Here is a 12,559-nt window from a genome sequence, read left to right as displayed (position 1 = left end):
GTCATTTCATTTTGTATCACTTTATAATGAAATGAGTATATTCATTTTCATTCTGAAAGAGATTAGCATTACTAAGTTATACTCAGAAAATGTAGCTCTGTTAGCATCATAGCATTCATCCTAGACAAAACCAGGAATGATATCCATCCCATCATCATAGATCTTGCAGTTTACCACTTTTCATCATTGCCATCCAAGGGAATAAAAGTGAATTTCTCCATAAACTGTCTAACCCTGAGATTAAGCATTTCTTTCATCCTTCCCTCCCTGGAACTACCTGCATCTCCTGCCCTGTCCTTTAAAGTCAACATTCTAAACTCCGCTCCGCGGGGAATTCGATCCTGCAGCACAGAACGGCACAGCAGACCTTGCTCTAAAGCAGTTTATGTGAAAAAGACTTGGTGATTTCAGGTTGTGCCTCGTTATGGGCTGATGGGGAGGATAATGTGGTTGCATAAAGCACCGATTAAATCCTGGGCTTTTGAACAGATGGGAGTCACCCAGCTTCCAGGTCTGCCCAGCCAGACATACTGTGTTCATCTGTGGCTGCTGCATTCGTAGGTGGACAGGGGTGGGAGCTTTCAGAACCGGGGCATATAGAGAATGTCCGACAGAACTGGGGGTGTTTAGGGTTGGGAGGAAAAACTAAGACAAGCATCATACCTGACAGAAGAAGGGGTTAGATTTTTCTGGATTGATGTTATAGGGCAGAACCAAGATCAGGACAGAAGTTGCAGCAAATTTCTATGGAAGAAGAAATTTCCTTTGGAAGACCTTTATAAAGACTTTCTAGAATAGGCTGCCTCAGCAGCCTGGGAGCTTCTGTTGCTGGGAGTATTCTAGCAGAGGTGGGGTGACGATATCGGGGATGCTGTGGAAAAGATTCCCGTGTGAATGGAAGTTTCCAGCAGATGAGCGTACTATGGTTGGCATAAAAATGGAGAACAGCTAACATCTCTATTGTGTTCTCCATGTGCCGGCCATCAAATGCTATTCATGTATAAATTAGTTTAATCCTCACAACAGCCCTATAAGGTAGTGACTCTTATTATCTCCATTTTACCAATGAGACAACTGAGGGACAGAGATTAAGTAACTTGCCCCCAGGGCCAAAGCTAGTAAGTGGCAGCTGAACCTGAGAGTTGCTCACACTAGCTCCTGCTGACACACGAGACTCTGACTGAGCATGCCCGAGTGTGCAAGGCACTGAGGAAGGAGCAAAGCTGGAGCGAATAGTGCTACCCCCTCCATCCCTCCCCCAGCTCTGGATTGCCATGTATTGAAATACTTTTTGAAATGTTTTTCTTCAAAAATTATTTTCTCTAATTTCTCTTCACTGTCCCTCCTGTGCACAGAAAGGTGGAGAACATGTATTCATCATTGTCCCCTGTCAGAGGAGCCCTCCCTTGGCAGGCATGCTGATCTGTTTGGTACCCATAGTAGGCAGATGTGGTTGGTACAAGTGCTGTGTGGGAGGAGGAGAGGAAGGAAAGATTACTTCTAGATCCGAGGAACAGGGTGGGCTTCCAGCAATACGTAGCATTCGGGTTGGGTCTTGATGGACGAAGAGCATTTTGCCACTTGGATTTAGAGGAGAAGCATAAGGAAAGAATATGGACGAGACTGTTTCACGGAAGCTTTAGGGGACAACAAGCAGGCTTGGCCGGTTTGAGCTACAGTGTGCATGAAGGAATCAGGGCACAGGTTTTCTCAAATGCAGAGTACTGTCCAGATCCGGCCGCGGTGTGCCACACGAACAGTGGCGTGCCACCCAATTCTCCTGGCAGTTTTAAATCAATTTGCAGTCCTGTCAGTTGGTCCCTGTTATAAGTCTTTTAAGTCTGAGGACTTCACTTCAGGTCAATATTTTGTGGTTACGGTTCTTTTGACAAATCTGTCCCACCTCTTCCTCTGGCGGACTCACTGCCATTTCTCCTCTCCTCCCTCTTCCTTCTGCCTCCTGCTTACATCTGTCACCATCACCGCCATTATCCCCTACAGACATCTCTTTGGGTCTCTGGAACAGTCAGACCGTAAGTGTATCCGTAAAGGTTTCAGTTCAAAACTACCCTGCCCTTATAGCCTTATTATCAGTTTTGCTGGTGTCTTCCCCCAAAGTCCCATTTTTTCATTCATCTTTTCCTTCTGACCTTTGATCTGAGCTTTCTAGAAGCTGTCATCTTAGCTCCTGGCCTGCTTGCTAGTGCCCTGTAGAGATTCGTCTTCCTGATGTCTCCCAGTTTACTCTAAACTTCATTTTTTGCCTTCACCACAGAGTATGCCCTTTCTTGCTTAAGTACTATTCACTCTACCTCTTTCTAACATCTGTTCCTATTTTGTAACTTTGGGAATGACATATACAATTATCTTTAACAAATAAAGCTACATGTTTATTATTATGTGAGTTTAGAATCCAGTGTAGTGACGTGATGCAGTAGAGACGTTAAAGGCCTAGGGAAGCCCAGTGCTGCTCAAGAATTAAAAATCCCTTGGGAGATGTTCGTCTGTGTGTTTAAAATGATTTCTTGCCCCACTGGCCTCACCTGAAACAAGCAGAGCTTACTCTGTGGCCGTAGGCCCATCATGTAACCTCGCTTCCATTTTCTTCATCTGTGCATTGAGGGGTATACAGCTAAATGCCCCTTGAGAGAAGGAGTGTGGAATTAATGTTTGTAGTATGCCTGCTCCGTGCTTGGTACTTTTAACTCAGTTGCTCATTTTTCACAACCGCCCTGGGAAGTGTGTGTTAAGGTTCCCCTGTAGAGTAGAAACTGAGGCTCCACAATCTCTGCCTGCTTGAACCTGAGCTCATTCTATTCTTTTAAAAACTTGACAGCTTACGGTTTTACTTTATCAAAGAATCAGATAATTTGCTGTCACTTTTGCCAAGAAAGGATTATAATGCTATGCCCTCACCACCTTGTCGGGGAGCTCATTCTTGTTAACTTTTTTGGACAGGGAAGAACGCCTGCTCTTTCCTTTAATCATCCCTCCATCTCTGTGTAGTTAGTTACACACTAGTCCCAAAACACTTCAACTGTTATTTCCACGTTGAGCAAATTCAGCAAAGCTTATTGAATAACTGTTGCACAAGACTATACTGTCAGCGCTGTGGGAATGCAGAGATGAAAAGATAGAGAAGCTGCCCTCAGGTTCCTATGCTCTGCTGGGAGAAGACAAGCACATAAACAGCTTTACTATGAAGCACTATGTAAGGAGTGCTCCAAGAAGTATAATTAGAAAGAGTAGAGCTAGTGTGATCTTCCTCATATCTCTTAAGGGTAGATGAACAGGGATTGTTGGTGTTAGTCAGTGAAAATTAAATGCCATCATATCAGTGTCCGTGGTTACCTATTTCCTTTGTGGCTGTTTGTCACCAGCCGCTGTGAGGCCAGGCACTGCCAGAGCACTGAGCAGACGGCCATGCCTGAGGTTTGTTGCCAACGTGTAGAAGTGTCAGGGCTATAAGTGCCCCATGCTGCCTATGATCTCCCTGTCTGCCAGTCTAGAATTAAAAATAAGGTTTGTCTTCCTTCCGTAGCATTACATACATTTGATTTTTGTCTCTGCAAGTAAGTACAGCATAACCAGTCTACACAGTGAGATTACCAACTTGAACTCACAAAACCACATCCTCTTCTCTGAGCTCAGCCAGCTTCAGCATTATGGCTTTCAGCCCCAGAGAGGAGTAAAATGCTGGCAGACTGGGAGGGGTTACCCTCGGAGCCTTGAAGAGGAATATGCAAGCACATCGCTTCTCTCATTTTCTCTTAAAACCCAGTAAATGAGTAAGGACAAGTCAACATTGACAGATTCAATAGAGAGTTGTGCAAGCTGTCCCAAAGTTCCCCAGGCAAGGGGGTGGTGCACATTTTTTCCCTTGCGTGATCCATCATCCCGCCCTCTGTCAGTGAGTTAGTCTACTCACACCCCTCCCCCCACCAAATAGTGCTTAGGTCTCATTTATAGTGTCATAAAGGACTCCTAGACTCAGGGTCAACTTTCTTACTAAAAATAATACTTTACTTAACGTAGTCTTTTACAACTTATTAAAGACCCTTTCACATGTGTTATCTCCTTGTGCCCCCAAACAACCCTCATTTTTCAAATTAGGAGCCTTAAGGAGAGGTTCAATGACTTGCTCCTGTTCGTGCACACTGTTGGTGGTGGAGCTGGATCCTGACTTGAGGTTCTCTGATTTCCTGGTCTTCTGTCCTTTATGTCCCCTTGCCCCTCCTCCACACCTTCCAAGCACATCTGCCAGGTGAAAGAGGCTAGCCCTTCCAGATCTTTTTTTTTTTTTTTTTGAGACAGAGTCTCACTCTTTTGCCCGGGTGGGCTAGAGTGCCGTGGCATCAGCCTAGCTCACAGCAACCTCAAACTCCTGGGCTCAAGCGATCCTCCTGCCTCAGCCTCCCGAGTAGCTGGGACTACAGGCATGCGCCACCATGCCCGGCTAATTTATATATATATATTATATATATATTATATATTTATATATATATTTAGTTGTCCAGCTAATTTATTTCTGTTTTTTTTTTCTTTTTTTTAGTAGAGACAGGAGTCTTGCTCTTGCTCAGGCTGGTCTCAAACTCCTGAGCTCAAATGATCGGCCTGCCTTGGCTTCCCAGAGTGCTAGGATTACAGGCGTCAGCCACCATGCCCGGCCCCCTTCCAGATCTTTGAGCTACCGATAATACTGAAACTTGAGCAGAGCCCTGGCTTGTTCTCCAGCTGCTGCTAATATACTTCTTCACCTGGTTTTTAACTTACATTGTCTCTCCTAAATCAGAGGCTTTTTCTCTGGAAATTAAAGTTTCAGTAACTCATTCGTTCATTTACATAGGGGTAGACTATCCCCATAATTCTGGAAGTAGGGTTCTGTGAGAAAATCAGTTTCTTTGTTTTTGTCAGCTAGTTCAGTATACCCTTATCCACTCAGAACTTCTCTGAAATGAATATTATAAATAACACCAGTCTTTAGGGTTTTTACAGTGGATCAAGCTCTATTAAGCACGCTACACACCTCCTATTTTACAGATAAAGAAACTGAGACCTAGGGAAGTTGAGTGACAGGTTCCTGCTCCTTGGGAAGCAGTGAAGCCAGGATTCAAGACCAAGTCTTCTTGACCCCAGAGCGTGTGCTCATGACTGCTGCGCTCCGCTCCAGCTCGGCTGAGGAGTGAGCTCTGGGCTGGGAGTCAGGAAGGCTCATCACGTGATTTGTCAGGTGATAGCTTGCTCTGTCTCAGTGGCACTTTCAGGCCTGTCGGCGTCAGACCTGAAGGCTGGGAAGAGAGCAGACATGGCAGAGCCAAAAAGGAGGGTGGATGTCGTGGTTTGGAGAAACCCCATTGTCAGGAATAAAACAAATTCAGAAAGAGTAGAAAGGAGACTTACCAGACATGGCAAACAGACAGACAAAAGCATTGAGGCCTCCAGAATAGGTAGGAAGGCCCTAAATATCACGAACCAGGACTGTATACATTTTGTTAGCTTTGCCATTTCCTCGTGTTTGGTAATGATCCTTCAAAAATCTTTAAACAGGAGAGCTGCGCTCATGTTTGTCTTTGGGAGCAGCGAGGAGGTGCAAGTGATGAGATCTGCACCCCAATCTATAACCAGGCTTAAAGAAAAAAAGCTCCCCGAGGAATTGAACGGATGATGCTAGCTACCAAAGAAGAGAATACAGGCATTAGGAAATACTTTGAAAAAGTAAGAAGCAGCTACTCGTGTTGCTTCTTGGCAAAGCAGAGAGCTTCGACATTTCCTCACTCCCACAGAGCCAGTGTTGCACCACTTCTGCCAGTGCGTTGCGTTTCGGTTGGTCCTGGGGCCAACACATGAGCTGTGCCCACTGAGAGGAATTGCGCTGAGTGGGTGAGATGGGTGAGCTAATCCCACAGAGCAAGTCCTGCTGTAGGTTTTCTTTTATTTCTCTCTGTCTGCTGGCTTTTAGCTTTGAATAGCAAAAAAAGTTGGCTTCTGGCTTCTCCTTTGACCTCTTTGCTCAGAGAACTTTCAAAAGATTTTCTACTTGCCTTCATCTTTGGTAGTTTGAAAGCTCCCTCCTCCTCTAATTTTTCTCCAGAATGTCTTTCATTACTAGCCATGTGCATATCAGTTAGTTCCGCCTTCCCCTCCTACCTCAGCCTCTGAGCCTAGGCCTAACCTTGATTCTTAAAGGAAACCATTGACCCAACACTCCAGCAGTATGCTTTCCTTAATTGTTCAAATAGATACTGGAATGGCACAGTTAGCATTAGAGCTGTATTTCCTATTAAGAATTTTTGTTTGTTTGTTTTCGAGACAGAGTCTTGCTGTGTCACCCAGGCTAGAGTACAGTGGCACAATTATAGCTCACTATAACCTTAAACTCCTGGGCTTACGCGATCCTCCCACCTCAGCCTCGCAAGTAGCTGGGGTTATAGGCATGCGCCACCGCACCCGGCTAATTTTTATTTTTTGTAGAAGCAGTGTCTCACCATGATGCCCAGGCTGGTCTTGAATACCTGGCCTCAATAGATCATCCCACCTCAGCCTCCCAAAGTGCTGGGATTACATGTATGAGCCACCATGCTCAGCTTAAGAATTTTTTTAAAACTTGGTCTCATCAAGCAAGGGTCAGTTTATCAGAAAATAAGCCCAATTGTTGCCAAGGAGCTTTGATTCAGAAAACCAAGCAAACACATTGTCAAGTCCCAGGCCCTTAAAGATAAGCCAAACATGCTACCTGTCAACTTAGGTGTGGCCCTGATAATCTTCTTGACTATCCTTGATCAAGAAGAAATACTGGTGGGACACGGTGACTCATGCCTGTAATCCTAGCACTTGGTGTGAGGATTGATTGAGGCCAGCAGTTCAAGACCAGACTGGACAATAGCAAAATCCATCTCTACAAAAAATTAAACACTTGGCTGGGAGTGGTAGCACATACCTCTAATCCCAACTGTATTACTAGGGAGGCTGAGGCAGAAGGATCGTTTGAGACCAGGAGTTGGAGGCTATAGTGAGCTATGATTGGGCCTCTGCACTCCAGCCTTGGCAACATAGTGAAACACCGTCTCAAAAAAAAAAAAAAAAGAAAGAAAGAAGGAAAGAAAGACTCATTCCTCTTGAACTCCTCTTTCTGTCCAAACTCCAGTCCATAGAGTTGCATGACTCTGACAGGATAGTAACCCATATTAAGAGAGCATTTATTAACATCAGTTAAAGAGATCATTACTATGTACTTACTGGGTATAGGACAATGTTCTAGAACACTGGAGGTTCACAGACATGCCTAAGATACAATTCTTGTTCTCAAAGAACTTACAGCCTAATATGAATGATTAAAATAAGTACACAATTGAACATGGTACCAGGGATAATGTTAGAGCAATCAGAGATGAAGTCTTTTGAAGTTTAAAGGAAGAAACAATCTATTTCTGTTCGAAAGGGAAGGTTTCATAAAGATGATAACATTTGAGATGGTCCTAGAAAGATAAGTTGATTTGCATTGGCAGGAATGGAGGTAGAAGAATCAGACATGTCCAAGGAGAGGGCAGATAGAGGAGAGCAAATGAATAAATTGTGAATGGGCGGGGAAGATTTAAGTGGTCTGTCTGCCTAGAGCTCAGCATGTGCAGGAGAGAATAGTGTGAGATACTGATTGGAAGATAGGCTGGGGCAATGTTGGGAAATGAAGTGAATGGACTACTCTCTAGAAATATTCATCTTTGTAGGGTAGGGGTAGGGGGACAGTTAGGAGGATAGTATAATATCCAGGCAAGAGGTGAGAGGGCTTCCGTGAAATTGGAAGGAAGGGGACTGAAGCGATCAGCACTGCAGAGGTAGATTCTTTAGACTTTAAGCTGTTGTGGGACCAGGAGTGAGGAATCAACAGTGACCCCACAAGCTCATGCCTGGAAGGTTAGGAAAATGAGGCACCAAAACAAGGATGTGTGGAGGAGTAGCAGGTCATGGGGGAAGTCGATGGGTTTGGAATTGGACATGGTTAAGTGTTACATGCTGGTTAGATACCCAGAAAAAATAGCTAGTAAATGGCTGGGAGTAAGGATCTGGAGCTTAAAAGAGCATTTCAGTAATTCTTTACACACAGGCATACCGGTAAAGCCATGAAAATAGATGACGTGGCCAGAGTAAGTGTGGGGAGAGAGAAGGTGAAGGACAGAATGTGAAGAGTCCTTGCTTACAGAGGGTGGAGGAGCCATGGGAGGAGTCAGAAGCCGCAGTTAGAGAAGCAGAAAGAGGAGAAGACTGGGGTGGCACCCTGAGGGATGCCAGGGGAGGAGAGAGGAGGCATCCGCAGAATGGAGGCCATCCTCCCAGCTAGAGGGCCCTGGAAGCTCTGAGAGTGATTCTTATATGCATCTGGATTTGGGAACCTAGCGCCGTTAAGTCAGCAGAGAAATGAAGCAAGAAGAAAAAGTCTGGTGTGAGCCGGCCATGCCCTGTTGGGTGGGATGTTTTTCCTAAGGGTGTGGTCCCTTCCTAAAGAGGCTCAATTTGCTGCAGGATTTAGGGTTGTTGGGCTGGTCCAGGCACCTATAAGTGCCACCACCAGCCAGCTGAGGATTAGCAGTTAGTGCACATGGTGGTCTTCAGCCTTGCTCACTGTCCCTTGCGAGACATTTCTTTGACGGGAGTTTACCTGTTGAGAAGAATTCCAGGTCTGCTGACCCGATTTTGCTCTGTCTTCTCAGAGTCTGTCATAGGGAACTGCGTGGATAGAAGTTCTCCGGGACAAGCAATGGAACTGCCAGGTCACAATGGGCTTGGGTACCCAGCACGTCCCTCAGTGCGTGAGCACCACAGGCCCCGGACCCTCCAGAGACACCACACGATCCAGAACAGCGACGATGCTTACGTATGTTGGTCACCCCTGCTTTTCAGGGGTGGGATCCTACCAGTTCCAACCTGGAAAACAGAACGTCATGATGTGGGGCGGCATCTCTCCTCTTCTTTATCAGCCAGACTCCAGGACCATTTCTTTGCATCATCCTAACAGTCCAACCCTTAACTCCAGCAGAATCTATACTCCCAGTTCTAGACTGAGGAATCAAAAATAGTGGTCATCTGTTCCCTGTAGTATCAGTTATCAAACCTCTCCCCAGTCTAAACCCAGGCCCCAGCAAACGAAGCCTTGGGCCTTTGGTTAGTTTTCAGTGGCTACATTGAACTTACTCAGATAAAGAAGCTGATCTGGCTCAGCAAAGCTTTGTTTTCCTAGAGTGGCACTAACACGGTAGCATCTAACCACATGTTGCTATTCGAATTTAAACTCATTAAATTAAAAATTCAGTTCTTCAGTCATACTCGTCGCACTTTAAGTACTCAATAGCCACCTGTGGCTAGTGGCTGTCCTATTGGACAGGGCAGACACAGATCATTTCCACCATTGCAGAATGTACAATTGGACAGTACTGTCCTAAGACAAACTCCTAGTCGTGAGAGGGACAGTGTCAAGGGTATCTGGCCCCCCCTGGCCCTCTCCCTTCCCACACTGGTAGCGTGGCAGCAGCCCCCGTGCATGGTGCTGCAGAGGAAGGGAGTCTGGGAGTGGTGCCCTCGGCTGCCCTCGCCTGGGCTCTTCTTGAAGGAACAGCTGTCTCTGAGGGTCACCTGAGTGTGGCACATTTTCTGGTATCATTATTTCTTTTCCTAATTGTTTTCTGCAGGTACAGCTGGATAACTTGCCAGGAATGAGTCTCGTGGCTGGGAAAGCACTTAGCTCTGCCCGGATGTCAGATGCAGTTCTCAGTCAGTCTTCACTCATGGGCAGCCAGCAGTTTCAGGATGGGGAAGATGAGGGTAAGAGGCCCCGCACATGGGGTACCCCAGGGAAGTTCCTAGGGGAGGCCCTCCCTCCATAATGAGTGATTGCTCCCCTCTTGGTGTAGAAGGAGCTCATGGGGAGGCAGAAGCCACAGCATCCCCAAGGGTCCAGATACCGCACCCTTCCCCACCTGTCACCCACGGGATGTGAGTGTGTAAAGGTGGCACAGCTGGTTAAGCACAGGGCCATCACATTGCTGTCTCTAGTGCTTTGTGAAGACACGCCTTAATTGTTCATCTGGTCCTGATTAGAGGGCATCATGTCCTAATGGAACATTTCTGCCTCTCCTTCGAGCCTGTCGAGGGAGGGTGTCAGAACAAATGTAAGGCACAGGCCTTGGCATGGACAGGTCTGCAGTGGATCCCGGCACTGCCCCGTACAGGCTCTGCTTGGCCTTTCTGGACCCCAAGGCCCTCGTCTGTAAAGTGGCAAAAACAATAGCGCCTGTATCCTAGATGGTGCCGTGAGAGTTGACCGGCTCACCAAGAGTAAAGTGCTCAGCGTAGTGCCTGGAACAGAGAGTGCCAGAGTGGGCATCTGTGAGCAGTGAAATTATTGGCTTTCACCCTTAAAGAGGTGAGGCTTTCTGAAGGAGCAGTTCTTTCTCTTCTCCGACACTACAGTAATTGATCGTACTTAGAGTGGGAGAGGGTAAAGGAAGAGGAAGAGATGGAACACTTAGAGGAGAACACAGGAAGCATCTTGGCCCCCGGCCCACAGCTGCTCAACAACTGAGGGACTGCTGTGAGCTGCAGAGTTCAGGGCTGGGAGTCAGACTGCAGGGTGCTCAGACAGGTTGCCTTCTCTTCCTCCTCTCTCTCCCCCGTGCTCACCTACCCCTCTAGCTCCTTGCCAATCTCACATGTTCTTTTTGGTCTTGCAGAATGTGGGGCAAGTCTGGGAGGTCATGAGCACCCAGACCTGAGTGATGGCAGCCAGCATTTAAACTCCTCTTGCTATCCATCTACGTGTATTACAGACATTCTGCTCAGCTACAAGCACCCTGAGGTCTCCTTCAGCATGGAACAGGCGGGAGTGTAACAAGAAACAGAGTGAGTATCATCACCCTGGCCATGGTCAAACCAGCCCTGGGCCCAGTGCCAGCTCTTGATCCTGTCCACGAGTGGTGGCCAGTGAAATGGACAAGGCCGCTCTTCCCCTCATGGGCTTCACATTTTCCTGCTTTTTCATTAAGCACTTTGCTAGTTTTGGGGCATGGCTAGGGCCACACAGAAGAAATGCCAGACATAGTCCCTTAGTTTAATTCTGGGGATAAGACACAAGACCTGCCCCCGTGTTACAGGTGCCATAGCCCACACAGAGACAGAAGTGAGCTACGGCTCCAAAGCACAGAGCTGACTTCTGGCCAGTGTAATAAGGACAGGAGGAAATCCTTAAACTCAGTCCTATAGGATGAAACCCAGCAAGAAAACATTTCCAGCCCTATTTTTTAAGGCTGTGCAGAAGCAAGTGGCAGGATATTCCAGACAGGGGAAATAAGTAATCAGAGGCCAGTGGTAGGAAATGGATAAACTGACTAGTTTGGCTGGCAAAGGGTCCACAGCAGGTGTTGTTGGTTCTGTCTCTGAAAAATCTTTGACAGAAGAGACTTGATGAAAGCGAAGCCATCTGGCAAATCCACGTTAGAGCCTCAACGTGGCAGCCTCTTACAATACCTGGGCTGAAAGTGAGCCAGTTGCATCATTTAAAAAAGTTTTCAATTGAATATTTGTATCTTTCTCTTTTCAAACTAATTCTCGTCTGGTCTGCTTTGTTGCAGGTTTTGTGTACAGCTCGGGAATTAAAAGGTTGATTTTAAACCAACAATATCTAGCAGCGTTGCGCCAAATTGCCATTGTGTTTCTCTCCACCCGGATATCGCAGCCCTTGTCCTCACATTTGGTTCATCAGTCATCAGTGTGCTGTTCTCTCGGGTTCTAAGGGGATTTTGCCATGTTTGCTTGTATGACCAAGTCACCAAGGAAATAAACAGGAAATTTGTGTTCTCCATCTTTTGTGAAAGTGTAATAGAGTTGGTGGTTTTCTTGTTTTGTTTTTGGGTTTATTTGTGGCTTTTTGTTTTGTTTTGTTTTGGTATGTTTTCTTTTGGAGGTGATTTACTTTCTTCTTTTCTTTTATTTTTTTTTTTTTTGTTTTCTTTTGGGTTCTTTTTTTCTTTCTTTCTTTCTTTCCTATTTTGAGACAGAGTTCAGAGACCAGGGGCCTTAGGGCCACTTCCTCCCCAGCCTTCATCAACAGAGCACCGTCCATTCCTCTTCATTGCTCTTCCGCAGGAGCAATACTAAAGGATAACATCCTCTGGAAGCTTAGTGGCCAGCAAAAGGAGAGAGGAATGGGGATGGCCTCTGGCACTTAGAGAACAGAGAGAGAGCAAAGAAAGAGAAACCCCCAAGCCTGGAACCGAGAGAAGTCTTTAGTGCTGGGATCCATTGGAAAACATGTCTGGCCCAGCCAAGATCACATCAAGACTTTAGCATGGAGGCTGAGAGTGACCTGGCATAGATGGGCTGCCAGGTAGAATGGCTCCATTTGAGCCTTCTCTTTGGTGTATAACTCAGCCCCGCTCTTGTAACCTGGAAAGTTGGTTGCCTTCACCATCCTGCTGGTTCTACCCGTGGACTGAACACTGAACGGTGGTGCATTATGCTTTTCGGGTCATCTTTCATTCTCATTTTATATTGTGCTATAATAAGGATTGTT

At 46.2% G+C, this 12,559-nt stretch overlaps 1 protein-coding gene across 3 annotated transcripts in view; it reads left to right on the top strand.

The window, feature by feature from the left end:
• SIK3 (SIK family kinase 3) overlaps positions 1 to 11,901 on the top strand; it is a 49,809-nt gene extending 37,908 nt beyond the window's left edge. For all 3 annotated transcript variants that reach the window (XM_012658345.1, XM_012658343.1, XM_012658344.1), the window contains 4 exons: positions 8,706 to 8,869; positions 9,681 to 9,813; positions 10,722 to 10,890; positions 11,619 to 11,901. In XM_012658345.1, coding sequence (XP_012513799.1) covers positions 8,706 to 8,869; positions 9,681 to 9,813; positions 10,722 to 10,879 — 455 coding nt within the window. In that variant the 3' untranslated portion in view covers positions 10,880 to 10,890; positions 11,619 to 11,901. The remainder of the gene's footprint in view (positions 1 to 8,705; positions 8,870 to 9,680; positions 9,814 to 10,721; positions 10,891 to 11,618) is intronic.
• Positions 11,902 to 12,559: the final 658 nt, after the last annotated feature.

The sequence above is a fragment of the Propithecus coquereli genome, unplaced genomic scaffold (assembly GCF_000956105.1).
Source record: "Propithecus coquereli isolate 6110/MARCELLA unplaced genomic scaffold, Pcoq_1.0 Scaffold580, whole genome shotgun sequence".
NCBI classification, from domain to species: domain Eukaryota; kingdom Metazoa; phylum Chordata; class Mammalia; order Primates; family Indriidae; genus Propithecus; species Propithecus coquereli.
This window is presented reverse-complemented; position numbering and strand designations above follow the sequence as displayed.